Genomic DNA, 26951 nt, shown 5'->3' with positions numbered 1-26951 from the left:
TAGTGAATTATCAATTAAAAATAAATACAACCAAAATAATTACTTTTTAAACAGAAACATAATTAAAAAATGAAAAAAAAACTTTTACAAAATTGCACTTTTGTAGTATACAAACAACAATCATGTACTCCATCCGTTCCTAAATATAAGTCTTTTTTTAGACATCAAATGGACTACAACATACGGATGTATGTAGACATAGTTTAGAGTGTAGATTCACTCATTTTGCTCCATATGTAGTCACTGTTGAAATCTCTAGAAAGACTTATATTTAGGAACGGAGGGAGTAATAGTGTAATTTTCAGACACATTTCATAGTATTTTTTTATGCATATGCACTCACCCAACATCCCAAAAATTCCTACAAAAGAAAAATAAAAACCAACTAATGAAGAAACACAAAAAACAAAAAACAAAATAAGAAACACATAACAACAGGAAAAACAAAAAGGAAAACAAAGGGAAAAGGGATGTGCTGGGCGGTACAGGTCATCGGCTTCAGCCCAGTAGTGAATCGACAGCCCAGAAACTACACAGGTAATGGGCTTCAGCCCAGGTCAGTCAAAAAACATCAGCCCAAACCAGATCACAGAACAGCACAGAAAAAAACCGCACGAATCCCAGAGCCAGAATCAACACCCGAAAATCAACTGACCCTAAAGTGAAAAAATAAAAGCCGTTGCGTTGCTGAAAATAATTTCCCTATTCTTCTAGAGGGAGCCGTTCTAGTTCTGTTATTCTGCGGCGAGTTGTTGGGTGTATTGGCTTTATGCGTCATATGTTTCGTTGGGCTGACCCTACCTGAACGATACCTGACTTGACGGGTAACGATAGCACCAACGCTGGCTAGACGTAAGTTCTACGCAATGGTGCCATGATCCACTTCCTCCTCGATCATAATTATCTTTTGGAAAATCATGTGTTGCTGACAACGAAATCCAGAACCGTAACTCGGCCGTTTCATGCCGTTGGATTGAAGTTATTTCATTTCCTTCTCTGCAATGATTGCGTCTTCAAAGCTGGGTGCCTCCACTTACCAGTGTCGAGTGTTAATATAACATCAGATTCAGAGGATCTATCTGAACAATAAAACATTCGCGAGTCATGCACGGACACTTGTTTTCAGACGAAGATCAATAACACTTCACTTCAATCGTATAATCACAAAAACAAAGCAGCGAAATCATGTTATTGCATCGCATGCAACCTTTAAGAGCAGCACTATTAATACAGGAGTACATTTCGAATAGATCGACGACACAACCAGTAGAATTCAGAAAGATTCAGAGCTAGCATGACAACAAAATTAGGAAAACAGAACAAACACCAAGCCGAAGTACATATGCAGCAGGTTGATGCAGCAGCGCCGGCGAGCAAGAAGACGACGATCTCAAAGCGAGCGGTGGACGGTTGGCATGCATGGATCTACTTGGTGAACTCGATGGCGAATGCGTTGGCGTAGATGTAAGTGGTCTTGATGGCGGCGAAGCCGGCGCCCTTGGCCAGGGCCTCGAACTCCCTCTCGTACCTCTCCCTGCCGCCGGGGTTGTGCGCGAGCATGATCATGTCGACGTGGAACACCCCCTGCGCCTTGGGCGTGGCCTCCGGGTTCACCGGCAGGATGCACTCCACGAGCACCACCTTGCCGTGCGCCGGCAGCGCGTCGTAGCAGTTCTTGAGCAGCGTCGCGCAGTGCTCGTCGCTCCAGTCGTGGAGGATCCACTTCATGAGGATGGCGTCCCCCGAGGGCACCTTCTGGAACATGTCGCCGCCGACGTGGGTGACGCCCGGGAACGGCGGCGCCTCGGAGATGACGTGGGGGAGGTCGAAGTTGATGCCCTTGATGGCCGGGTACGCGGCGACGATGGCGCCCACGGTGGCGCCCACGCCGCCGCCCACGTCGACGATGGTGCCGAGGCCCTCGAAGCCCTTGTAGACCTCGAGCAGCTTCTTGGTGATGATGATGGAGTGGTTCTTCATCCCCTCGTTGAAGACGCGGTTGAAGCGCGGGTCCGTGCCGTGGTACTCGAACGCCGACATCCCGTACGCCTTGTTGAACGGGATGCCGCCGTCAAGGACCGCGTCCTTCAGGTAGTACCTGAGAATAGTATTCACACACACATTTTATTCCAACAACTCATTTCCACATCTTTTGAAACAGAGACAAAAGAGTTGCTATATCACCGGCTTAAAAGTCCTCTACTTTTGTTTTTAACATGAAAAGTCCTCTAGTTAATGAGCTGTGAACCTAAAATTCGTCCTTTGGTGGTTGACTATTACTACTCTACAAGGAATCTCAGGCAAGAAAAGTCGCCACGATGCGGTTCGGTTCTGCTTGGCTGCTTCCGAAGCTGATTGCCGTATTTGATACGTAATCTCTCGGTTTCTAGATGAACTCTTCTTCGGGGTTCTCTAGCTCGTGCTAACTTTAGTGCTACTACTAGTACTTCCTCTGTTTTTATTTAGTCTGCATATTAGGTTTGATCGAAATCAAATTTTGCAAAGTTTGACCAAGTTATAAAGAAATATATAAATATTTACCATAATAAATTTATATGATGTGAAAATACATTCAATAATGAATCTAGTGGTATTGATCTTTTATTGTATATGTTAATATTTTTGTTTATAAACTTAGTCAAAGTTTACAAAGGTTGATTTTGACCAAAGTTAATATGCGAACTAAATAAAAATGGAGGGAGTACTATTTATTACACTACCTGCTGCTGGAGCTCAATTTGTTTATTGAGAGAGATGTTAAAGAGAGAGTTATGCTGCCGGCTGCCGGGGTGGGCACCCCCGCATGATAGCCGGCCGCAGCAAATGGGCAAAGCATGGAAGAAACAGGGGATGCTGGAGTGATCGATCTAGCTCACCAGCTCTCCATGAGGACCTTGTCCTGGTTCATGAGCGCGAGCGCCGCCATGGAGACGCCGTCCTCGTTGGGGGTGAGGAACTTGCACACGGGCGCGGCGCCGTACCGCCGGGACAGGCGCCCATCCTTGCCCTCCTCCATCGTGCACGACACCACGTTGTACGAGGCCAGCAGCCGGAGCATGCGGTCCACCATGTCCGCCGCGGCGGGGTTCGCCGTGGACGGGAGCTTGGCGGCCACCTCGGCGGGGGTCAGCAGCTTGCCGCCGGCGGCCACCAGGGTCTCCAGGAGGCCCAGCTCGATGGCGTTCTTGAGCGTCATCGGGAGGATCGACGACGAGACGAGCTGGAGAGCGTACATGCACGCCTCCTCGTCGGCGGAGGCGGCCATGTCGGTTGCGGTGGAGCCCATCTCTGCCTCTCCGGAGTCGAACTGCTGCCGCTGGTGGTAGTTGTGTTTTGGTGCGAGGCAGCGACTGAGCGATGAGGAATGCTTTGGAGGGAGGATGGGAAAAGGGTTATATGGGCTTTTCGCCTTTACCAACCACAACACCAATTGGCTTTCTGGCTTCACCAACCACCGCACCACACCAAATGGTTTTCTTTTTCTTCTTTGTCTTCAGGGAAAGGAAGGGAGAAATATGGCACATCCGAAAGTTACACTCACTCCATCCAAATACATAGGGTCTAAGAACAACTTCAACGGGGCGACCTAAACGGACATCGATTTTGTTCGTATTTTATGAGGTAATAGCACCGGGAGTCCCACAACTTGTCGTAGATGTGACGATTTGGTCCCAAACTTGCAAAAGCCAACTATTGAGTCCCACAACTTGCACCCAATGTGCAAATTTAGTCCTAGCCAATCAGACGACGACAAGTGGAGCCTAGTCAGCAGAGCCGGTCAGCGCAGCACATTTTGCAATTACCACCCTGGCCTTAGCAGTAATCAACTCGTACAACACCGCACTTCTCATTTCTCCCTTGCGTTACCTTCCAAGCCCTCCGACGAGCCCCTCGGCGTCGCAGTCCTCGCCCAGGGCACGGCTGGCGGCGTGCACCTGCGAGGCGATGGCGTCGCGGAGGCAGCGGAACTTCCGCGAGAACTCGGGCGCTGGCGCGCCGCCCTTGGCCCCGCTGACGTCTTCCTCCCCGCCACCGCCGCCGGAAAGGCCTTGCGAATCCTCCTTCTTCTTGACCGACGCAGCGCTCTTCGCCTTGGCGTCCACGTCCTTGCTCACACTTACCACCTCGTCGAGCAGCTCCTGCGCCGCCCTAAGGTATTTGGAGTTCATCACCACCTGCCCCTGCGACGCCGTGGTCGTCGCCCCAAGGTGGTGCCTCCCTTCGTCGCCGGCGATGGAGGCCACCGTGACCGGCGGCGTCTCACGGGACGACAGGCTGAGCATGACAGCCAGCCCCACACTCCCATCGCACACCCCACCCCACTGGCGCGGTGCGTTGCCTCGCTGCACGGCCGGTGGGTGACTGGTGGGCGTGCCGGACTGGCAGGGAGACCGGCCGTGCTCCTCCACCACACCTGCCATTGCCATGCTCCCTGTCCCGCTGTGCCGTGCGCTCCCCGTTCCTCCCCAAAAGTTATTTCCCTTCAAAAAAATAAGGGGCCTTGCTTGTAGGGTTGCCTTAACCAAGTACTCTACTAACCCATCGCCAAAATCCAACTACTACGGCTGCAACCAACTAAAGAACCAGCTAAATTGTCTTCTAGATTATCGGCTCTACTTTGTACAGTTTGCTCGTCGGAATGAGATGTTTGCCGGCCGCCGGCGGTCGCCGGAGGACGTCCGACCGCAGGTGCGAGAGCTCCTTCCTGAGCTTGTGCGAGAAGAGCCTGCACGCGTCCATGCTCAGGTCCACTGCCGCCGCCAGCGCCACGAACGCCGCCGCGTCTTCCGCACACCCGACGTGCGCCACCCCGACCTCCACCGTGGGCTTGCTGCACCGCCCCTCGCCCTCCACCACCGCCGACATCATGAACCCGCGGTAGTTCCCCAGAGGCCACTGGCTGAAGTCGTCGCTGCCTCGCGGGCTGCAGCCCGGGGTGCTCCCCCGGCTCAGGGGCTGCGCGGCTGTCAGGTCGAGCGCGAACTTGCCGCCCTTGGACGCGGCGATGGTGGAGTCCGCGATGGGGACGGCGTGGTCCACGCCGGGGACGAGGAGGTCGAAGCGGTAGCCGAGGCTGTCGGACGACCCCGCCCCGCCCCGCCGCGCTCGCGCCAGCACTCGAGGCGGCCCCATGGCTCCCACGCGCCGTCGCCGGCGGGCCGGAGGATGAGCCACGCACCCGGGTTGGAGCGGGTTGATTACTGCTAAGGCCAGGGGATAATTGCAAAATGTGCTGCGCTGACCGGCTCTGCTGACTAGGCTCCACTTGTCGTCGTCTGATTGGCTAGGACTAAATTTGCACATTGGGTGCAAGTTGTGGGACTCAATAGTTGGCTTTTGCAAGTTTGGGACCAAATCGTCACATCTAGGACAAGTTGTGGGACTCCCGGTGCTATTACCTCGTATTTTATCTGTTTGGATCGCCCATCCACGCGTTCATATTCGCTTTTTCATTTGGGTCTGCGAGTGCGCCCAGCGGTGGCCAGACCCATTTTCGACATGTCCGTTCTAACATTTCTTCAAACACGTAGCAGGCAGGGCAGGAGAGCTCGCGCCGCGCAGGGAGGCCGACGGGCGAGCTCGAACCCCATGGCGAGGGCGACATGGCGAGCGCCACGAGCATGGCGCGACGAGCGCGAGGGCGCGGCGGGGCGAGGCCAGGCCGGGCACTGTTGGGTGTGGCCGGGCGCGGTCGGGGTCGGGCGCGACGAGGCCTGGCGTTGCCGGGCGTGGCGGGGCCTGGCCTGGCGCAAGCGCTGCCGAGCACGCGACCAGGAGCGGCGGGGTGGGCGCGGCGATGGTGGGGGTGGTGACCAGCAGCGGTGCAGGGGACGAGGTCGGGCCGGGCACGCGAGCGCCACGAGGCGGCTGGGCACCGTGAGGCCATGGTAGCTCGCGCGGTGCCACAACTAGCTAGCTAGCATGCGGGACATGCAGCAGCCACAACCAGCTAGCTAGCATGTGCGACGCGGCCGCCGTCTAGTACGTCTTCGCGTCTGCGTCTGCGGCCTAGGCGAACGATGCGAGTGCGGGCGGCATAGTAGCAGCTCCAGCTCCTTGGGCGGCGGCGTCTGCGGCCTAGCCAGCGCAGCCACGAGCTTGAGTGGTGGCGACGCCTGTGGAGTCTCGCCGGAGCAAGGGATTGGTGATGGCGCGACTGCTACGAGGGTGGTAGAGGCGAGCTGTACAGCGAAGAGAGAAAAAATAAAATAAAAGGTAGGTGGATGGCAGGTGGGCCAGAAGAGGCGTGCAGCGGACGTAGGCGGATGAGGAGACAGAAAGCGTCTGCTTTGTGTCCGCCTCGGACCCAAATGTGACTTAAATTTGAGACGGAAATAGGTCCGCACGAACATAGAGCGAACGCAAAATAAGATGGGTCTCAGCGTTGGGCCGTCTTTTTTGTCCATACAGACCCAAACAAATATGGGCGGAAGAAATAGGTCGCTCCATTAGAATTGCTCTAATTATTTTTCAAGGTTACCTTTGATCATTGGTAAGATTACAAATACATGGAAGGTATGATATGGAAATTATATTCTTATAAGAGCGACTTCAACGGGGTGAATTTGACGGTATGCTTCGTGTAAACCCGTGGTCAAAGGCAATCTTGAAGAATGCATTAGCAGGCCGCGGATAAAAATGCGGGAGGCCACCATCCAACCATATCCTGTATATATCCGCCAGTAGATTCAAATTCAAATGTACTTTGATCCACACGGCGCGCCGAATCACACCAGCGTCGGATTGCATGCCCGGTCACAACCAAAAAGAGGCAAATATGCTTAGTTTTTACATGCCTGAATCCAAAAGAACATCAGTCCAGCAGTCCGTGCATTTCATCCCTGCCAGACCGACAATCCCAGCCAGCTGCTCCCCGATCAAGGAGGTGTCGCGCTGGCACGTAGGCAGCCTCCGCATCCGCGTCCACCTCCACCGCGTCCTCATAGTCCGTCGTTGCCAACTCATCTTTCTGCCGATGTAACATATGGTAGCTGATGGATAACACGATCATTCTTGCGTCGACATCCAAAGAGTCGACATTCAAGGTCAACATCTTGGCATCCTCCGCATTGGCGGCGATCTTCACCCTCTTTTCCTCGAGCGCGTTCATCCTCTCTTCGATCATGGTCCTCCTCTCTTCGAGCTTGAGCTTCTTGTCTATCGCCTCCATCAACAGTTTGAGCCTCTCCGCCTTGTTCGTCTCCTTGATGTTCGAGCACCTCACGCATGCCTCCTCCTTCTTCGCCAAGATGTCCTCAAACCTCTCGGTCAGCTTGGCCACTGCACCTTCTCGCTTCGCCCTCTCCTCCTCCCACCTCTTCCCCCGTAAATTTGTTCTAACCTACTTCGGCGGTTCTTGGTTGGGTCGGTAGGGTCACTGGTTCTTTCTCGTTGGCTTGGGCGGCGGTCTTGACAATGAAAAGGTTCCACTTCGGTTGCCCGTTCAACTTCAACCAACAATGCATGACAGTGAAGGACTTCTTCTCCAACTTCTTGTATACCACACAAGCACGAGTAGGCTACAAAGTGAAACAATGTCAACAATGCATATCTGTTTAGCGAGCAACAAAACAATACATGTCCGGCTAGTGATCAAGAAAATTAAAGCATATCCAGCTAGTGATCAAGAAGATTAAAGTATATCTGGCTAGTGATCAACTTACTTGCTCTGTGATTTTTGCACCGCTAGGCCACCGTGCGATGAGATGCTTCAAGTGCCCGCAATACTTGGACACGACCTCTTGGATGGTGTACCATCAATGGTTGAGGGGCTTCCATTCACAGTTGTGGATGACTGCGCCAGAGTAGGGCGTGGTACTTGTAAACTGTGTTGGGATTTTCCCCGAAGAGGAGGTAGATGCAGTATGCTACTTGTGAGCTACATTGTAATTTTCCGTGAAGAGGATAGGAGATGCATCATAGTAGAGATAAGTATTTCTCTCAGTGAGAACCAAGGTATCAATCCAGTAGGAGAATCACACAAAGCCTCGTGAACAACACCCACACACACAAAAGCAAATACTTGCACCCAGCACGGGTAAGAGGGTTGTCAATCCCCTTGAACGCGTTACTTGCAAGGATTAATTCTGATAGTGATAGATAGAAAAGTAAATTGCAAAATAAAATAAAGGAAATTAAATTGCAACAAGGTATTTTTAGATTTTATATATGATAAAGTAGATACGGGGCCATAGTTTTCACTAGAGGCTTCTCTCTCGAGCACATAGCATACGGTGGGTAAACAAATTGCTATTGGGCAATTGATAGAAAGCGCATAGTTATGACGGTATTCAAGACAATAATCATGTATATATGCATCACGTCTGAGACAAGTAGACCGACTCGTGCTTGCAACTACTACTATTATTCCACCAATTGACTGCTATCCAGCATGCATCTATGGTATTAAGTTCATGAAAAACAGAGTAACGCCTTAAGCAATATAACATGATGTATACAAAGTAAACCCAATCAATATGAATATACCCCGTCGTTTTACCCTTAATAGCAACAACACAAATACGTGTCTTGTCCCCTACTGCCACTAGGATATAAAGCACCGCAAGATTAAACCCATTACAAAGCACCTCTCCCACTAAAGATAAATCAATCTAGTTGGCCAAACCAAACATATAGATTGGAGAGAAATACAAAGCTATAAAAATCATGCATAATAAAGTTCAAAAAGACTCCATTACTTATCATAAATATTCATATCATAGACCCACAATTCATCGGATCCCAACAAATACACCGCGAAAGAAGATTACATTGGATAGAACTCCAAAAACATCGAAAAGAACATTGTGTTGAAGATCAAAGAGAGAGAAGAAGTCATCTTGCTACTAGTTATGGACCCGTAGGTCTGTTGTGAACTACTCACGCACAATCGAATGACAACAAGGATGATGTAGAAGCCCTCCATGATCGATTCCCCCTCCGGCAGAGTACCGGAAAAGTTCTCCGGATAGGATCGCGGAAGAACAGAAATTTGCCGCGACGAAAAAAGTGTTTCGGGTAGCTCTCAGGTAGTTCCCCAATATTTGAGAATTTATAGAAGAAAAATTAGGTCAAACGGAGCCACGAGGGGCACACAAAGCAACATGGCGCCCCCTCCACCCCCCAGGGTGTGCCCTGTTGCCTTGTCGTCTCCTCGTTTTGCCTTATGTTCTCCTCCCGAAGCTTCTAGGGTCTCTCTTATCTAGAAAAAAATTGTCACAAAGTTTCGTAGCGTTTGGACTCCGTTTGGTACTGATTTTCTGAAAAACCAAAAACAAGGAGAAAACAGCAACTGGCACTAGGCACTGGGTTAATAGGTTAGTCCCCAAAAAGATATAAAATAGCACAAAAAGCTATATAAAATATCCAAGACTGATAATATAATAGCATGGAACAATAAAAAATTATTGATACATTGGAGACGTATCACAGTACAATAGAGATAAGTATTTCCCTCGGTGAGAACCAAGGTTATCGAACCAATAGCAGAACCACGCAAATTCTCGTCTTCAGTACCTACACACACAAAAGCAAAAAAATTGCAAAGCAAGGCAAGAGGGTTGTCAATCCCCTTGAACTCGTTACTTGCAAGGATTAATTCTGATAGTGATAGAAAGATAAATAAATTGCAAAACAAAATAAAAGTAAATAAATTGCAGCAAGGTATTTTTGGTTTTTATAATATGTAAAAGTAGACCTGGGGGCCATAGTTTTCACTAGAGGCTTCTCTCTTGAACAGATAGCATACATTGGGTAAACAAATTACTGTTGGGCAGTTGATAGAAAAATGCATAGTTATGACGCTATTCATGGCGATGATCACACATATAGGCATCATGTCTGTAATAAGTAGACCGACTCCTGCCTGCACTTACTACTATTAATCCACCAATCGACCGCTATCCAGCATGCATCTATGGTATTAAGTTCATGACAAACAGAGTAACGCTTTAAGCAAGATGACATGATGTAGACAAAGTAAACCCAATCAATATGAATAAACCCCGTCGTTTTATCCTTAGTAGCAACAATTCAATACGTGCATCGCTACCCTTTGAAAGGATCGATATGGTTGACTAGAGGGGGGGGGGGTGAATAGGAAACTAACAATTTTTAGCTTTTCTTTAGCAATTTAAACTTTGCATCAAAGTAGGTTGTCTAGATATGCAACTAGGTGAGCAACCTATATGATGCAACACGGATAGGAACACAAGCAAGCAAGATATATGAAACAAATAAGCTTCCACAAGTAAAGGCACGAGATAACCAAGAGTGGAGACGGTGGAGACGAGGATGTGTTGCCGAAGTTCCTTCCCTTTGAGAGGAAGTACGTCTCCGTTGGAGCGGTGTGGAGGCACAATGCTCCCCAAGAAGCCACTAGGACCACCATAATCTCCTCACGCCCTCACACAATGCGAGATGCCGTGATTCCACTATTGGTGCCCTTGAAGGCGGCGACCGGACCTTTACAAACGAGGTTGGGGCAATCTCCACAACTCAATTGGAGGCTCCCAACGACACCACGAAGCTTCACCACAATGGACTATGGCTTCACGGTGACCTCAACCGTCTAGGATGCTCAAACACCCAAGAGTAACAAGATCCATAAGGGATTAGTGGGGGAATCAAATATCTCTTGGTGGAAGTGTAGATCGGGGCCTTCTCAACCACTCCCGAGCAAATCAACCAGTTCGGTTGGCTAGGGAGTGAGATCGGGCGAAAATGGAGTTTGGAGCAATAATGAAGCTTAGTGGTGGAAGAGGTGAGTCAACGGGGAAGAAGGGGACCCCTTATATAGTGTGTGGAAAAGATCCAACCGTTACCCACCAACCAGCCCGCGGCCAGCGGTACTACCGCGCCTGGCCAGCGGTACTACCGCAAGGCCGCGCGGTACTACCGTACCGACCCACGGTACTGCCGCAACCCCAGCACAGAACCGATAAACAGACGCACAGGAGCTGGGGGCGGTACTTCCGCACGCGCGGTACTACCGCGCCCCCCATGCGGTACTACCGCGAGGCAAAAATCCCAGCCAGGGGAGAAGGGAAACTTCCGTGCCTACTTCCGCAAAGAAACAGAAATAGCAAAAACCCGACATAGTAGTACTGTCGAGGGGCGGTACTACTGCCTGACTGCATAGCGCGGTATTACCGCTCGGCGAACACGGTACTACCGCGCTACCGCGCGGTACTACCGCGAATGCACACGGTACTACCATTGACCTGGGAGCAGTACTACCGCAACCAACAACGGCAGCCAGACAAGGGAGGCAAGAAAACGGAGGAAGCTCCAAGGAAGAAGGAGGGGATAAGAAGGAGACGTGTACGTGATGATTCCACCCAAACCTTTCCAACACGGACCCCCTCTTAATAGTACGGCTTTCCTACGACTCAAATCCACCAAAAAGAAACGTAGAAAAGACGCCGTCTTTGTCAGTCTTCGAGGGGCACCCAATCGTCTTGTGCCTAGCAAAGAAGTGTCTGGAATACTCATGGCACACGATTAGTCCGCAAATGCATTGTCATCAATCACCAAAACACTTAGGGATAAATATGTCCTTACAATCTCCCCCTTTTTGGTGGATTGATGACAAAACGGGATTTGCACAAAGAAAATACTATTAAGTAAATGCAAACCCCTCCTCTCTATAATATAGACGGGCTCCCCCTAGATGTGTGCCACCTAGAGAGTGCTATGGACTGCATGGCACACGAATACTAGGAACAGAGCTCCCCCTATATTATAGAGACAAGGCATATCTATCACTAGACAAGATAGCACACATATAAGTTAACTACGATAGATAAAGTGCATATGTCTTACACCATATGAAGGAAAGGACTTGAAAGCACAAACAAAACAAGAGCAACCAAGCACAAACGAGGTCCAAAAGACAAAGCAAATAAACGCAACAAGCACGACACAACGCAAATCCCTACACTCTCTCCCCCTTCGGCATCGAGACGCCAAAAAGGCAAAGAGGACACCTACACACACGGGGTGGCTCAGGCAGAGAAGTCATCCCACTGCTCCTCGTGCTCCTCGTCAGACTCAGGGGCGGGGATAGTCTCCTCGGGGTCATACTCTGAACTGGTCCACTTGTATCCCTGCTTTGACATCCAGGCAGCCTCAGGTGTGATGACGTCCTCAGACCCGCCAGACACATCCTCTCCAAAGAGCCTCATAACCTTCTTGTCACGGCGGCGACTCTCCTTGTCAGCCACGTGAGCCCTGTACTGTCCCTTCGCCTGCATGCAGAAGAGAGTCTTCATCTTGTCCTTTAGCTTCTTGGCCCATGACGGCTCAGAGGAAGAAGTGGTGGACCTAGCAGCACGGTCCTCAGCAACATTCTCAGCAACAGCAGCCTCCCCCTCACCAGTAGCCCTCCTAGCAGAAGAGGCCTCAGCACGGGTAGTGGTGTTGGCCTAGTTGGGCTTGACGCGGAGGCTGGTGGACTCATGGCGAATCCAGTCTGGAGCAAGGAACTCATCACCTGGGTACATCTTCTCCCAAGTGGTGGAGAGCAGCAGAAACAGGTACGGTCCATAGATAGGTACCTTGCAAGTGAACACCGCAAACCGAAGCTCACACCACATGACGTGTGAGACATCAAGTGGCTGAGTCTGAGAAGAACGTGCCTCTACACACAAGAGCAACATGTCCACTAGATATGCATGTACCTTGTCCTTGTTGCCAATGCGTGGGAACAAAGTGTTGCGGAAGATGCGATGCATGATATCTAGAAAGGAGTTTAACACCCAAGATGACTTGCCATTGGGGAGTACCTTCTCAACAAGGAAGGGCTGAAGCAGGTTCTTGTTGGCAGACTCAGAGTTGGCATGGGGGCGAACACCAACGGGGGTGTGAAGCCCGTCATCAGGAATGTGCAGTAGATCCATGAACTCTTTCCATGTAGCAGACAGCTGACGGCCATTGGTCATCCATGTCATCCTCCGCTCCTCCCCGGGATGAAAGTACACTGAGGCAAAGAACTGACAGATGAGCTTAGGGTCATAGTCATGGTGAAAAGAGATCACTGGCTCAATAGCAAACTGCTCCACCAAGTCCAGAGCCTCTCCAAAATAGTCACAAAACTTGTCCTTCCGCATGTGATGCATGTCTATCCACTAGACCTCCACGAATGTATTCTGCTTGCTCTTGATTACGTCTAGATAGATGAGAACATGTTGCTTGTTCCAGAACATCTCAGTGCCTCTGAGCACAGCCCGAGGAGTCACATAGGGATTGACCCTCCGGCGTTCGACACACTCAGTGACAGAAATCTCGTCCATGCCCTTAGCAGGTTCCTTTTGCTTGCTGGCAGTGGTCTTGACATTGCGCTTGGGGGCATTGGAGCCCTCTGGGGCTTCATCTTGGGGGTTGCGCAGATGCTTGGAGCCAGTGTCATGACTGGGATTGGAACGGCGAGAGCCACCACCTGAGAGACAGAACGCAAAAAACACCCACAATAGCCAAGAGAGATTAATGCAAAGACCACAACAAAGCAAGTTAAACAAGCAGAAAGCACACATGATAAATGCCTAGAGAGAGATTTGATCCCTACAGTAGTACTTCCAAGTGCTGCAGAGCTAAGATAGTATTACGACTCTTAGACGCGGTAGTACCATGCAAGATCACGGTAGTACCGGGTGTAGGAGCGGTAGTACGACCTTAGCACCGCGGCGGGCGCGGTAGTACCGCATGGTACGGTAGTACCGCACCTGACGGGCGGTAGTACCGCACATTAGGCACGGTAGTACCGCACCGCGTCAGATCTGAACAGGTTCAAATCTGAAAAAGCCCGCGAAACCACGGCGGTACTACGGTTGGACAAAGCTACCACAAGACAGCATATCAAGTATGTTTCCTACGCATCACGACTCTCCTACATCCTACTCTTGCACAGATTTGGCCTAAAATCTCAAGAACGACAAGTTCCTCCCCAAAAACCTAGAAGCAAAAGAACGGCCAAGAAAAAAAGGGATTTGGGGAAAAACCTTGGTCCATGGCAAGAGGAAGTGGTGGGGAACGATCCCACCGGTCGGAATCCGAGGAGAGTGGCCGGAGACGGAGATCCAGCGAGGGCCTCCGGCGCCGTTCTTGAGAGAGAGAGACGTGGAGAGAGAGACAAAAGAATGGGTATGGGGAGTTGGAACTCCCCTGCCCGAGTCATAACCCCACGCGCCCTCGACGGCGCGGTAGTACCGTGCCCAGACATGGTAGTACCGCCCGGCACGGTACTTCCGAAGTATCGCACCAGAGCGGTAGTACCGTGCTGTGGCGCGGTAGTACCGTGCCTCCCAAAGCGGTAGTACCGCGGCCAGATGCGGTAGTACCGTGAGCTCAAGAAGATGCACATTTCGAGCAAACGAAAAACTAGATCTTTGCACAAAACACTCTGAGCCAACACGACACCACAAGACCACGCAACACAAAAAACCAGAAAGGCACACGACAAACGAACCAACCACGAGACACCACCTCTCCACAAGAGAGGGAGGTGGCCGTAGCCACCTATGTTTGAGTCAATTGGTATGGCACCGCGAAGAATTATCCTTGGGTCCATGACCAAAACTCGTCTTTGAAGCACAAGTGCCATCAAACATGGCTAATGTGAAAGACTTGATTGATTTATGCATAATGGGGGGAGGGAGAGTTCATTGAGAGAACATCACTCCCCCTATGTCCATGCCTACATCTAAATAGGACAACACATTGAGTATGGTGGGTTGTGCAAGGGTTCAAGCAACATTGCTCGAATCGATGATATTTAGCTCATGGCTTAACTCGCGAAATCTTGCTTCATCCAAGGGCTTCGTGAAGATATCTGCAAGGTTATCATGAGTGTTGACGTAGTTGAGATTGATCTCTCCTCGCCTAATGTGATCCCGGATGAAGTGATACCGAATCTCAATATGCTTCGTCTTGAAGTGTTGCACCAGGTTGAGAGAGATCTTGATGGCACTTTCATTGTCACACCAAAGAGGCACTTTGTCACAAATGACACGTAATCCTTTAGAGTTTGCCTCATCCATAAGAGTTGTGCACAACAACTACCGGCCGCCACATACTCCGCTTCGGTGGACGAGAGAGACACACAACTTTGCTTTTTGGAGGACCAACTTACCAAAGAGCAACCAAGAAATTGGCACCCTCCGGAAGTGGACTTCCTATCCACTTTGTCTCCCGCCCAATCGGAATCCGAATACCCTACAAGCTTGAAGTTTGCTCCTTTTGGGTACCATAGGCCAAAGTTTGGGGTATGAGCCAAATATCGAAAGGTTCGTTTGACCGCCACATAGTGACTTTCCTTAGGTGCGGCTTGAAAACGTGCACAAATTCCCACACTCAACATGATATCCGGTCTAGATGCACAAAGGTAAAGCAATGAACCTATCATGGAGCAATATACCTTTTGATCCACCGCTTTACCATCGGGATCTATGTCAAGTTGGCACTTGGTAGGCATGGGAGTGGAAGCCGGCTTGACATCACTTAGCTTGAATATTTTGAGCATGTCTTGAGTATATTTGGCTTGATTGATGAAGGTTCCTTCTCTTCTTTGCTTCACTTCGAACCCTAGAAAGAACCCCAACTCTCCCATGGAAGACATCTCGAACTTTGAGGTCATGAGAGCGGCAAATTCCTCATTGAAAGCTTTGTTAGGGGAACCAAAGATAATATCATCAACATATAATTGGCACACAAACAACTCCCCATTGACCTTCTTAGTAAAAAGAGTGGGGTCGATTAGCCCAACTTCAAAACCACGGTCTTGTAACAACTCGGTAAGGTGGTCATACCACGCACATGGGGCTTGTTTAAGGCCACAGAGTGCCTTATCGAGTTGATACACATGATCGGGAAAGTAGGGATCCTCGAACCCGGGGGGTTGCTTGACGTAAACCAATTCATTAATAGGACCATTAAGAAAAGCACTCTTCACATCCATTTGTTGTAACTTAAAGTTGTGATGAGAAGCATATGCAATCAACATGCGAATGGATTCAAGACGAGCAACGGGAGCAAAGGTTTCACCGTAGTCGATACCCTCGACTTGGGAGTAGCCTTGTGCTACCAAACGAGCCTTGTTGCGAATGATGATCCCATGGGCATCTTGCTTGTTCTTAAATATCCACTTGGTTCCTATGACATTGTGATTCCCGGCCGGTCTTGGCACCAATCTCCACACTTTGTTGCGCTCGAAGTTGTTGAGTTCTTCATGCATGGCATTGAGCCAATCCGGATCTTCTAGCGCCTCATAGACCTTGTGGGGTTCCACACAAGAGACAAATGCATGATGCTCACAATAATTTGCTAATTGTCTACGAGTGCTTACCCCCTTTCTTAAGCTTCCAAGAACAATCGTCATGAGATGATCCTTGGTGAGGAGCTTGGAAGCAACCTTGGCGGCACGACGCTCTAATTCCTCCTCGGGGGTGAGACAAGGAGTGGTCACTTGATCATCTTGAATGTCGTCTTGGGCTTGTTCTTGTTCTTGAACTTGCTCGGAGGATGAGATAACTTGACCTTGGGCATCACTTGATGTGTCAACACCGTCTTGAGCGTGATCTTGCCCTTGGTCATGTTCTTGAGGATGAGAGCCTTCATGTTGTTCTTCGGAAGCGTGTGGGCCTTGGGTTGGTGATGGCTCCACTTGAGTGGAGCTTTGTCCTTCTCCTTCGGCCACAAGGGGTTCCTCAATGGGTAGGATAAAGCCAACACCCATTCTTCTTATGGCTTGGGGAGGAATTTCATCACCTACATCACAAGTGCCACTTTGCTCCACTTGGGAGCCGTTATTCTCATCAAACTCCACGTTACACGTCTCCTCAATAAGTCCCGTGGATTTATTGAGGACACGGTAAGCATGAGAGTTTGTAGCATAGCCAACAAATATGCCCTCATAAGCTCTAGCCTCAAATTTAGACAACCGAACACCTTTCTTGAGAATGAAACACTTACACCCGAATACCCAGAAGTACTTGAGGTTGGGCTTGTTACCGGTGAGTATCTCATATGGAGTCTTGTTCAAGCCCTTGCGGAGGTAGAGCCAATTTGATGCATGACACGCGGTGTTGATGGCTTCGGCCCAAAAGTTGTATGGAGACTTGAACCCCGCCATCATGGTCCTTGCCGCATCCATCAATGTCCGGTTCTTCCTCTCTGCAACACCGTTTTGTTGAGGGGTGTAGGGTGCAGAATATTGATGCTTGATTCCCTCATCACTAAGAAACTCATCCAAGGTGTAGTTCTTGAACTCGGTGCCGTTGTCACTTCTTATTGTCAAGATCTTTGCATTGTGTTGACGTTGTGCTTCATTTGCAAAGTCAATGATGGTTTGTTGGGTCTCGCTCTTCCTCTTGAAGAAATACACCCACATGTACCTTGAGTAGTCATCCACAATCACCAAGCAATACTTCCTACCTCCAAGACTATCGAAGGATGGAGGCCCAAAGAGATCCATGTGAAGGAGCTCCAAAGGCCTCTTTGAATAAATGATAGTCGTGGGAGGGTGAGCCTTCTCATGTAGCTTTCCTTCGATACAGGCACTGCAAGCACGATCTTTAGCAAAACTAACATTCGTTAGTCCATGGACATGGTCCCCCTTGAGGAGACTTTGCAAAGATCTCATATTGACATGGGCTAAACGGCGATGCTAAAGCCATCCCACATCAACTTTAGCCATTAGGCATGTCGCGGTCTTAGTGGGTCGCTCCAAAAAGTTAATCACATAGAGACCGTTCTCGACATGCCCAACAAAAGCTACTTTAAGAGTCTTGCTCCACAAGAGGGCCACAGTATCGATATCAAAGAAAGTGGCAAAGCCCATGATAGCAAGTTGACGAACGGAAAGTAAATTGTATGCAAGGGACTCAACAAGCATGACCTTCTCGATCGTGAGATCATGAGAGATGACCACCTTGCCAAGTTCCAATACCTTAGAAGATGAGGCGTCACCCCACTCGACATTGGTGGGCATAGATGGAACTTTGTGCACGTCCACCACCAAGTCCTTGTTTCCGGTCATATGATTTGTAGCTCCGCTATCGAGCAACCATGATTCACCACCGGAAGCAAACACCTACAAGAGATCAATGCTTGGTTTTAGGTACCCATTTTGTAATCGGTCCTTTGATGTTAGTAACAAGGGTTTTGGAACCCAAATAGACCATTCAATGTACTCATGAAGAGAACCAACAAATTTGGCATAAACATGCCCATCACTAGCACGACATAACACATAAGAAGGGTTAAAATCGCCGACTGTCGGTGTTCTGGGAACGGGGGTCCCCAGACTTGCCTGCCTGCGGCCTGCGGCATGGCTCAAAGGGGGGCCCAGCACGGCCCATCTTCATCAACACAGACCCAAGACCCTCGCGAGGGGCCAAGCCTCGCGGGGCGGACGACACGGAGCTTCCTCAGGCACGACCTCATTAGGCTGGCTCGCGAGGAGGCGGAGAGATCAAGGCGGGGTACCTCACGAGGTGCCCGTGACGCAAGCCATGACGACCAAGGGCGCCAGGCGGGTGCCAGCCCGTGCAGTGTCCTCCTTTCCTCTTTGGTGCAAAGGGGGCAAGCGCAGCCGCGGAGTATCGAGGCATCAAGCAAAGGTTGCCATTTCGGTGCAATGAGACCAAGACCAGGAAGACTGCAAGACGGAGGTCATCGTGGACCCCAAGACGGCGTCACCACCAGAGCTTTGTGCAGGTGAAGACTACTTTTGTCAGGGTAGTGAGTACTAGCTGTCCCCCTTCAAATTAGCCCGCCATTGTTGGCTCCCTTCCCGCTCGATATTTGGGAAGAGGACCAGGGCCTCTATAAATAGGACTAGCCACCCACAAAAGAAAGGGGTTCGGAGGGGTTTGAAAGGGTTAAGAGGAGAGGTTCGATAGGAGGTTGAATCGGAGAAAGACAATCAAAGAGAGAGAGAGAGAGAGAGAGAGAGAGAGAGAGAGAGAGAAGGATGGCTGAACTCCTCCCAGCAGTTCATCGCCCCAGCCAAGAACAGACCCTCGCGAGGCTGTTCTTCCTTGTATTATTCATCATCATCAGCCCAAGAGGCAATCCACCACACCACACACAGGAGTAGGGCATTACACCACAACGGTGGCCCGAACCAGTATAAACCCTGTGTCTCTTGTGTTGTTCTTTCCATAGCTTAGATCTTAGCGAGGCGGAGGGGTGCAGGTAGGTAGGAAGCGAGATCTCCGCGTGCACCCCAGTGTTCAAACCTCAAGGGTCTGCCGGAACCCGAAATCCGACATTTGGCGTGCCAGGTAGGGGTGCGCCGGAATTCGTCTTCCACCACCCCGTTCTCCTCCGACGATCGCACCCATGTCTGACGCTCGTCGGGCCCGCACCGAGCGTCGGGCCGCTCTCGCTTCCCGCGTCGCCCAGACGGCTCCTGTCGGCGGGCGTCCTCACCGTTCCCCATCACCTGCCGTCAACACCGCCACCGGCCCGGCGGGGGACGAGCAACAAGCATCGTCTCAGCATCCGTCCGTGCGGCAAGACGGACGCACCGCAACTCCCTCGCTCCCCCCGGCTGGTTCTTCGTCCCGCGCGCTCCGTGCACCCATGGAGGCTCGAGCTGCGCTCATCGCGGCGAACGAGCTCCCGCGCTACCGCCCCGTCGACGACGTCTATGAAGAATGGCTCAACCGCGTCGCCGAGCTCGTCCGCACCGCAGGGGGCTCTCCTGCGCCGTCCGTTCCGCTGCACCGCACCCCGCCCCGCGCGGGCGACGAAGCTCCGGCGGCGCCCCGACCGCCTCCTCCTCAAGAAGGTGCCATGGCTCCAAGGCGCGTGGCCCCTGGGCGGAACCCGCTCCGTCAGGTGCCAGCGCAGCAAGAGCAGAGCTGCCAGGAAGTCTCTCGCCCGCAAGAAGCTGCCCGGGCGCTCCCTGCTCCAGCACGTCGCGACCATGCTCCTGCTCCCGCACGTCAAGACCCAGCTGCGGCGTGTGGGGACATGCAAGACCAAGCTCTCCGTCACCCAAGGCCTCCCGTGGCCACAGCAGGCTGCCGTGCCTTCACCGCCGAGCTACGCAGTGTCGCGTGGCCCGGCAAGTTCAAGCCAGACCTGCCTCCTCGCTACGACGACACGACTGACCCTGCGGAGTTCCTCCAGCTCTACGAGCTGGGCATCGAAGCTGCCAACGGAGACGAGAAGGTCATGGCGAACTGGTTTCCCATGGTGCTCAAGAACGGGGCCCGCACCTGGCTCCTGAACCTGGCTCCAGGCACGATCTCCTCCTGGGACGAGATGCGCACCCGCTTCATCGCCAACTTCCAAGGTACTCGCGACCGGCCACCCAAGGGCAGCTGGTACTGCGTGTACCACGACCTCCACACCCACAACACCAACGAATGTCAAGAGCTCCGAGCCGTGCGAGAAGGAAGGATTGGTCGTCGCCCCGACCACGGTGACCGGGGCTACGGTCAAGGAGGAGGAAGGAACGCAGGACGCTGGGAAGATCGTGGCCCGCGCCAAGGGTGGCGCGATCAACCTCACGAGGATCGCTGGCAAGACCCACCTCGCGAGGGAGACTGGAGGGGTCGGCCTCGCGAGGATCGCCCGCAAGGCAATGCATGTCTCCCTCCGCTACCGCCGCAACCAAGGAGAAATGAGGACCGCCACCAGGACGAGGAGGCTGGGGGCTTCCAGGAGCCGCGCGCGATCGCCTGCATCCTGGGCGGGGCTCAAGCCCCAGCCTCTCAATGCATCTTCAAGCAGTTCGTCCGCGAAGTGAATGCAGTCCTCCCCAAGCTCGAAGCCACGCGCCCTCTCAGGTGGTTGGTGTGCGCCATCACGTTCAGCTCGGCAGATCATCTCAAGTGTGCGACTACAGTCGGAGTCCTCCCGATGCTCTGTTCCCCAATCATCAGCAACGTGGTGGTCACCAGGACCCTCATCGATGGCTGGGCAGGGCTCAACGTCCTGTCCGTGGAAACATTCAACAATCTCCAAGTGCCCTACAGCCAGCTTTAGCCAACCAAGCCTTTCTCCGGAGTCACCGACGGCTCCACGGTCCCGATCGGGCAGGTCCGCCTCCCTGTCACCTTCGGGGCACGCGACAACTACCGCAACGAGCTCAACGACTTCGACGTCGCTCACATTCGCCTGCCGTACAACGCCATCCTCGGGTACCCAGCGCTGGCTAAGTTCATGGCCGTAACTCACCACGGCTACAACGTCCTCAAGATGCCAGGAAGTGGCGGAGTCATCACGGTGCCCTGTGAAGAGAAGGATGCGGTGTGTTCTCTGGAACGAGCCTTTCAGGCCGCGTCACTAGAAGACCCGGATCGCGGAAGCAGGAGGCTTCCCGAGACCGCCCCCAAGAAGAAGAAGACATCGTCCGGCCCGGCTCCTTAGGAGGCAGGCCCCTCTGGGCCCGTGCCTGCCCAGGGGGAACCTCCTTCCATCGCATAGGAAAGCGTGCCCGGTGCCCTCCTCAGGCAGGGCTCGGGGGCTCTCCCCTGGAGGGCCACCGACCTGGCTAGGGTCACGAGGGAGGCGCTTGGGCACTGCATGGAGGCGTGTTTCGAAGCATGTTTCCCTCAAGAAGGAGTAAGGCAAGGAAAGCTAGACCCTCAGGAGTTCGTCAGCAAGGCCATTCAGGAGCTACAGGAGTCAAGAGTCATGAAAGGCGGCCGCCGTCTACCAGCAGTGGCTCACCATCCAGGCGAGGATGGTGGGCTGCGCGTCTGCATCGACATACCAAGGCTCAACCGAGTCGCCTCTCTGGAGCGCCTCTGGCCCTCGTGAGTGGGGCGCTGCGGAGGTCCACCCCATAGCTATGTTCGCATGCCTTACGGCTTGCCGAACGCGGCTGCCACGTACCAGCGCCTCATGAGGGGCATCATGGAGGCACAAGAGGCCAGGCGTTCCGCAGCCCTGGCGGAGATGGAGATGGTCCGCGGGGAGCCGCCAGCACCTCTGGAGCCTCCCGAGGCCCCCGGGCCTGGGGGCTCGTGAGGATCGGCTTTCGTAGCCCACCGAGTCTGCTACACCAACACCCCTTCATCCTCAACGTCATCAGGTGACATCTTTCAAGTTTCACTTCCAGCTGGGAGCGCCCCCAGGGCTGCATTATTCCCAGGCCGCATGGGTCCATCCCTGCGGCATGTATCCCTTTTATTTCATGTTTCTAGCTTACCTTATTGGGGGCGCCCCTCGGGCTGCATGATCCCCAAGTTGCTCGGGCCTGACCCAGTGATGTCCGCCTTCCCAGCATCTATTTGAACGAATCCACTCCTTCATGGCTAATGTGTTTTACCTAGTTGCCTGCTCAGCTGACGCCAACTAACGGAGCTACTCCCAAACGGCACGACGCTTGCGCATGGGTCCGTCCCTGCAACACCGACAAACCTGAATGGCTGAGCTCTGGCCGCGGCAGCCCCGCATAGCGTCACCTCGTCAGGCCTTCAGTGCCTCATTACCCCTCGGAAGCAACCAACGGCTGACTATCAATTGTCATGGCAACCCCTCGTTTTCTTTTCTATGATGGGTCTACAGGATCTCTTCAAGGAGCTGCGTCAGGCGAGGCCCTTGCGGTGTCTCCTCCACTCTCGTCCGCGTGAACCACTTGCACGTTAAAGGGGGGTGCCTGAGCATCGCGACTCAGGGCTCCTACTGGCTCTCCAGCCCTCACCCTCTGGCCTTGTCCACGGCATCGTGACTTGGCATACCAGCGACGGCTGAGACTCGCTCGAGGGCCGGGACCCGAGGACATAGAGCAGAAAGGGGAACAAAGGCGAGAGGGGAGAGACACACAAGGACCTCAACAAGCACCCTCGCGCCTGCCGATGCACGGACCTGGCGACACGCCAGAGAGCGGCCCCTGATTCTCGAGATAAGTCATCACCCGGAAGCGCCAGCTACCGTGGCACCATCCCCGCACCTAATGCTATCCCGTGTTAGTGACGCCGTTCTCCTTTCTCACCAAACGACGGCTTCTTGGGCGCCAAAGGGGACCTCCTGAGCATCGCGACTCAGGGGCTCTTACCGGACTCCGGGTCGCTCACCTCCTGGCCTTGACCATGGCATTGCGACCTGGCATACCAGCGACGGCTGAAGCCGCCTTGGGACTGGGACCTGTCGGTGCAGAGCACCAAGCCCTCGTGAGGTTCGAAAGGGAGGACTGAGCTAAGACGGAATGAGCAACTCGCACAATTCTACGACAAGGGTTATATTAACAAAACAGGATCACAGGCACCTTACAAGCCCCCACGGGACGCGTTTTTGATTCCTCACAGGGAATAGATCCTAAAGGGACACTAACTATGCGCGCCCCAGCAGAAGACACCATCATCAACAGTGGGCCGTCAAGCACCAGCGCCAACCCCATCCAGATCAGAGTCGGTGGCGGCCTGACGAGCTCGCCTTGCTCCAGGAGCGGAGCCGGCTCGGGGGCTCGTAGCTGTCGTCGCTCGTCTCCGGAGTCGCAAAGAGCTTGCCAGAGTCGCTGGAACCTCTGACGCCTCCTCTGCCTGAGGAGCCGCCAAGGGAGCGGTCGGCGGGCTCAGTCCTCGCCGCAGCAGGGCCCCGACCACCTCTCCCGGGGCAGCACTCCAGCCGGCGCCCGCTCGCACCAAGGCCTCGACACCACCTGAAGGGCCCCCTCATCCGGGCCACGGGGGAGGAGCCGTTTCTTTGGCGGGAGTGGGTTTGGTTCCTCTCGGGGAGCCTTTCCCTTCTCTGCCATCGAGAACCGGCGGATCGGAGCCATCGCAGCAAGACGGAGCAAGGACCAGGAAGAAGGAGAAGCAAGAAGGGATGGACTCGAAGGGCGCGCGCCGTTCCGTACTTATAGCCGGCGAAGGCCAACCGCCGACCTCCACGATCGCAGGTAATCATGACCCGCTTTGCATGCAGGGACTTGTCCAATCCGTGCAGTTGCCGAGGCGCCATGGGGAAGTGGAGACGCCCACGTCCAATCAACCGCCACGCGGCGCCCAAGGCCGCAGGCTGTTAGAGCCCGCGGCACTTCGCTCTTGCCCTTCCGCCTCCCTGCACGGCCAAGTCCAGGCGCGCCTTGGGCCCGGGGGGCTACTGTCGGCATTCTAGGAAACGGGGTCCCCAGACTTGCCTGCCTGCGGCCTGCGGCCTGTGGCATGGCTCAAAGGGGGGGCCAGCACGGCCCATCTTCATCAACACAGACCCAAGACCCTCGCGAGGGGCCAAGCCTCGCGGGGCGGACGACACGGAGCTTCCTCAGGCACGGCCTCATCAGGCTGGCTCGCGAGGAGGCGGAGAGATCAAGGCGGGGTACCTCACGAGGTGCCCGTGACGCAAGCCATGACGACCAAGGGCGCCAGGCGGGTGCCAGCCCGTGCAGTGTCCTCCTTTCCTCTTTGGTGCAAAGGGGGCAAGCGCAGCCGTGGAGTACCGAGGCATCAGGCAAAGGTTGCCATTTCGGTGCAACGAGACCAAGACCAGGAAGACTGCAAGACGGAGGTCATCGTGGAGCCCAAGACGGCGTCACCACCAGAGCTTTGTGCAGGCGAAGACTACTTTTGTCAGGGTAGCGAGTACTAGCTGTCCCCCTTCAAATTAGCCCGCCATTGTTGGCTCCCTTCCTGCTTGATATTTGGGAAGAGGACCAGGGCCTCTATAAATAGGACCAGCCACCCACAGAAGAAAGGGGTTCGGAGGGGTTCGAAAGGGTTAAGAGGAGAGGTTCGATAGGAGGTTGAATCGAAGAAAGACAATCAGAGAGAGAGAGAGAAGGGTGGCTGAACTCCTCCCAGCAGTTCATCGCCCCAGCCAAGAACAGACCCTCGCGAGGCTGTTCTTCCTTGTATCATTCATCATCATTAGCCCAAGAGGCAATCCACCACACCACACACTGGAGTAGGGTATTACACCACAACGGTGGCCTGAACCAGTATAAACCCTGTGTCTCTTGTGTTGTTCTTTCCATAGCTTAGATCTTAGCAAGGCGGAGGGGTGCAGGTAGGTAGGAAGCGAGATCTCCACGCACACCCCAGTTTTCGAACCTCAAGGGTCTGTCGGAACCCGAAATCTGACACCGGCTTTGTTGAGAGGGGTGACATTGCCCTTCTTGACATTGTTCTTCTTCTTCTCCTCAGGGGCACTCTCTCCCTCCCTCATAAAGGTTTGCATGAGGGGAGGAGGTCGTTTGGTCTTGTCATTCTTCTTCTTGTTCTTGGAGTCGGGCACGTACCCAACCCCTTCCTTGGCCACACCTCCCTTTTGGTTGATCAAGAGATCGTTGAGGTTCTTCTTGCCTTGTATGCAAGTCGCAAGACCTCTCTCAAGTTGCTCCTTCAACTTCGCATTTTCCTCAACAAGATGTATATGCTCACAACACAGGTTAGTAGCATTTGCATTATCAATTAAAACCATATGAGGAAAAGTTGCTTTCTCCTTAGTTAGCTTCACTTGGAGTTGATCATGAGACTCCTTGAGACTAGCGTGAATTCCCTTCAAGGCGTGAATACCCTTCAAGGCCTTGTGGGCCTTGTCAAGTATATCAAACTCCTCTTTGAGTCTAGCAAGATCAACCCCGAGTTTGGCCTTCTCGGAATTTAGCACATGAGAAACAATGAGGACATGATCATAATCTTTCTTTAACTTAGCATGATCAATGTTGTGTGACTCCTCAAGAGCCAAACGAAGACCACGCTCTTCCTCAAGAGCATTGGAAAGATCCGAAATCTCATCGGCATAGTCATGGCTATGCCCTTCCATCTTAGAGATGGTGTCTTCGTGAGCCTCGATCATGTCATTGGCTTCACCAAGTTGTTCCAAGAGAGCAACAAAGTGCCTCTTGGATTTTCCCTTGAGTTTTCCCATAAAGGCCTCAAACTCGTTAGCCTCCACATTAGCTCCCTCAAGTTCATTAATGCTATCCATCGAGGAAGGATGATTAATGATGGTAGTTTTGATGTTGGAGGTTACCTTGTTGGTGGCTTTAGCCATGAGGCACTTGGCGGTGATGCTCTCATTGGGTGAGTCGAAGAGAGACACCCGTGACGTTGTTGCAAAGGCAACGGAGGCCATGGCAACCGACTCACCATCTTCATCATCGTGATCATCCTCATTGTACTCCTTGCACAACCAAAACCTTGGGAGGAGTCTTCTTGGTGAAGTTGTTCTTGTTGGGGAATGACTTGGCCTTGTCCTTTCGGATGAGCTTGCCACCATTGTCTTCCCTCTTCTCATACGGGCATTCCGCAACGAAATGACTCACGTTGCCGCAATTGTAGCAAGTCCTTACACGTTGCTTGCCCCTTGTGCCACTCGAGTTGCTTTTGATAAAGTTTGGCCTCGAGTTTTTCTTGCTCCAAAATTGCCTTGAAGCAAGTGCCATGTGTTCATGATATGCATACTTCGTATCTTCGGGGTTGCTCTCCTCTTCTTCCTCTTCTTCTTCTTCCATGGTGAGCTTGGCCTTCAATGCAAGGTTAGGCTTCTTTGCCCGTTGAGAACGGAGCACCGCATTGTCGGCGGTCTTGTCCAAAATGTTCATGGCCACAAACTCATCCAACACTTCGCTTGAGGTCAAAGTGTGGAAGTCCGGTCTTTGACGAATGACGGAGGACATGGCCTTGTGATAGGGCATTATTGTCTTGAGGAATTTGCGCTTGATCCAATTGTCATCCGTGTCCTTGCTCCCATGATCTCGTAGTGAGACCGCGAGTTTGGTTACTCTCCGATAAAGCTCACGAGGTTCTTCATCTTCTTTCATTGCAAACTCATCGGCCTCATCTTGTACCACTTCATAATTGGAGCGTTGAATGCTTGCGCTTCCCCGGTAGAGAGAGACAACACAATGCCATGCATCTTTGGCCAAGGCGAAGGGACGAAGATGAGGTAGGTCTTTGGGTGGAATTGCATCTTGAATGATGAAGAGAGCATTCTTATTGAATTGATTATCCGCGGATTCTCGAGGAGTGAAGTTGCTTGGATCATGCGGATAA

At 52.6% G+C, this 26951-nt stretch overlaps 1 protein-coding gene and 1 pseudogene across 1 annotated transcript; both read right to left on the bottom strand.

Moving 5' to 3' along the window:
* Positions 1 to 1158: 1158 nt before the first annotated feature.
* On the bottom strand, positions 1159 to 3382 carry LOC123147740 (flavone O-methyltransferase 1-like). The gene is made up of 2 exons (XM_044567041.1): positions 2877 to 3382; positions 1159 to 2098 (listed from the first exon to the last, which is right to left on the bottom strand). The coding sequence occupies exons 1-2, from the start codon at positions 3284 to 3286 to the stop codon at positions 1426 to 1428; spliced, it is 1083 nt and encodes a 360-aa protein (XP_044422976.1). The 5' UTR covers positions 3287 to 3382; the 3' UTR covers positions 1159 to 1425.
* Positions 3383 to 4305: 923 nt separating this feature from the next.
* LOC123153421 (uncharacterized) lies at positions 4306 to 5887 on the bottom strand (annotated as a pseudogene).
* Positions 5888 to 26951: the final 21064 nt, after the last annotated feature.

Source organism: Triticum aestivum, chromosome 7A, assembly GCF_018294505.1.
Source record: "Triticum aestivum cultivar Chinese Spring chromosome 7A, IWGSC CS RefSeq v2.1, whole genome shotgun sequence".
Classification (NCBI taxonomy): Eukaryota; Viridiplantae; Streptophyta; class Magnoliopsida; order Poales; family Poaceae; genus Triticum; species Triticum aestivum.
Note: the sequence above shows the minus strand (reverse complement) of the source record. Positions and strands in the feature narration are given on the sequence as shown.

Bases quoted from the DNA above. Each gene is read 5' to 3' on its own strand.
- LOC123147740 (XM_044567041.1), bottom strand. From the start codon at position 3,286: ATGGGCTCCACCGCAACCGACATGGCCGCCTCCGCCGACGAGGAGGCG. The intron at 2,099-2,876 runs GTGAGCTAGATC...TACTATTCTCAG, and splicing joins AAGGTCCTCATGGAGAGCTG to GTACTACCTGAAGGACGCGG.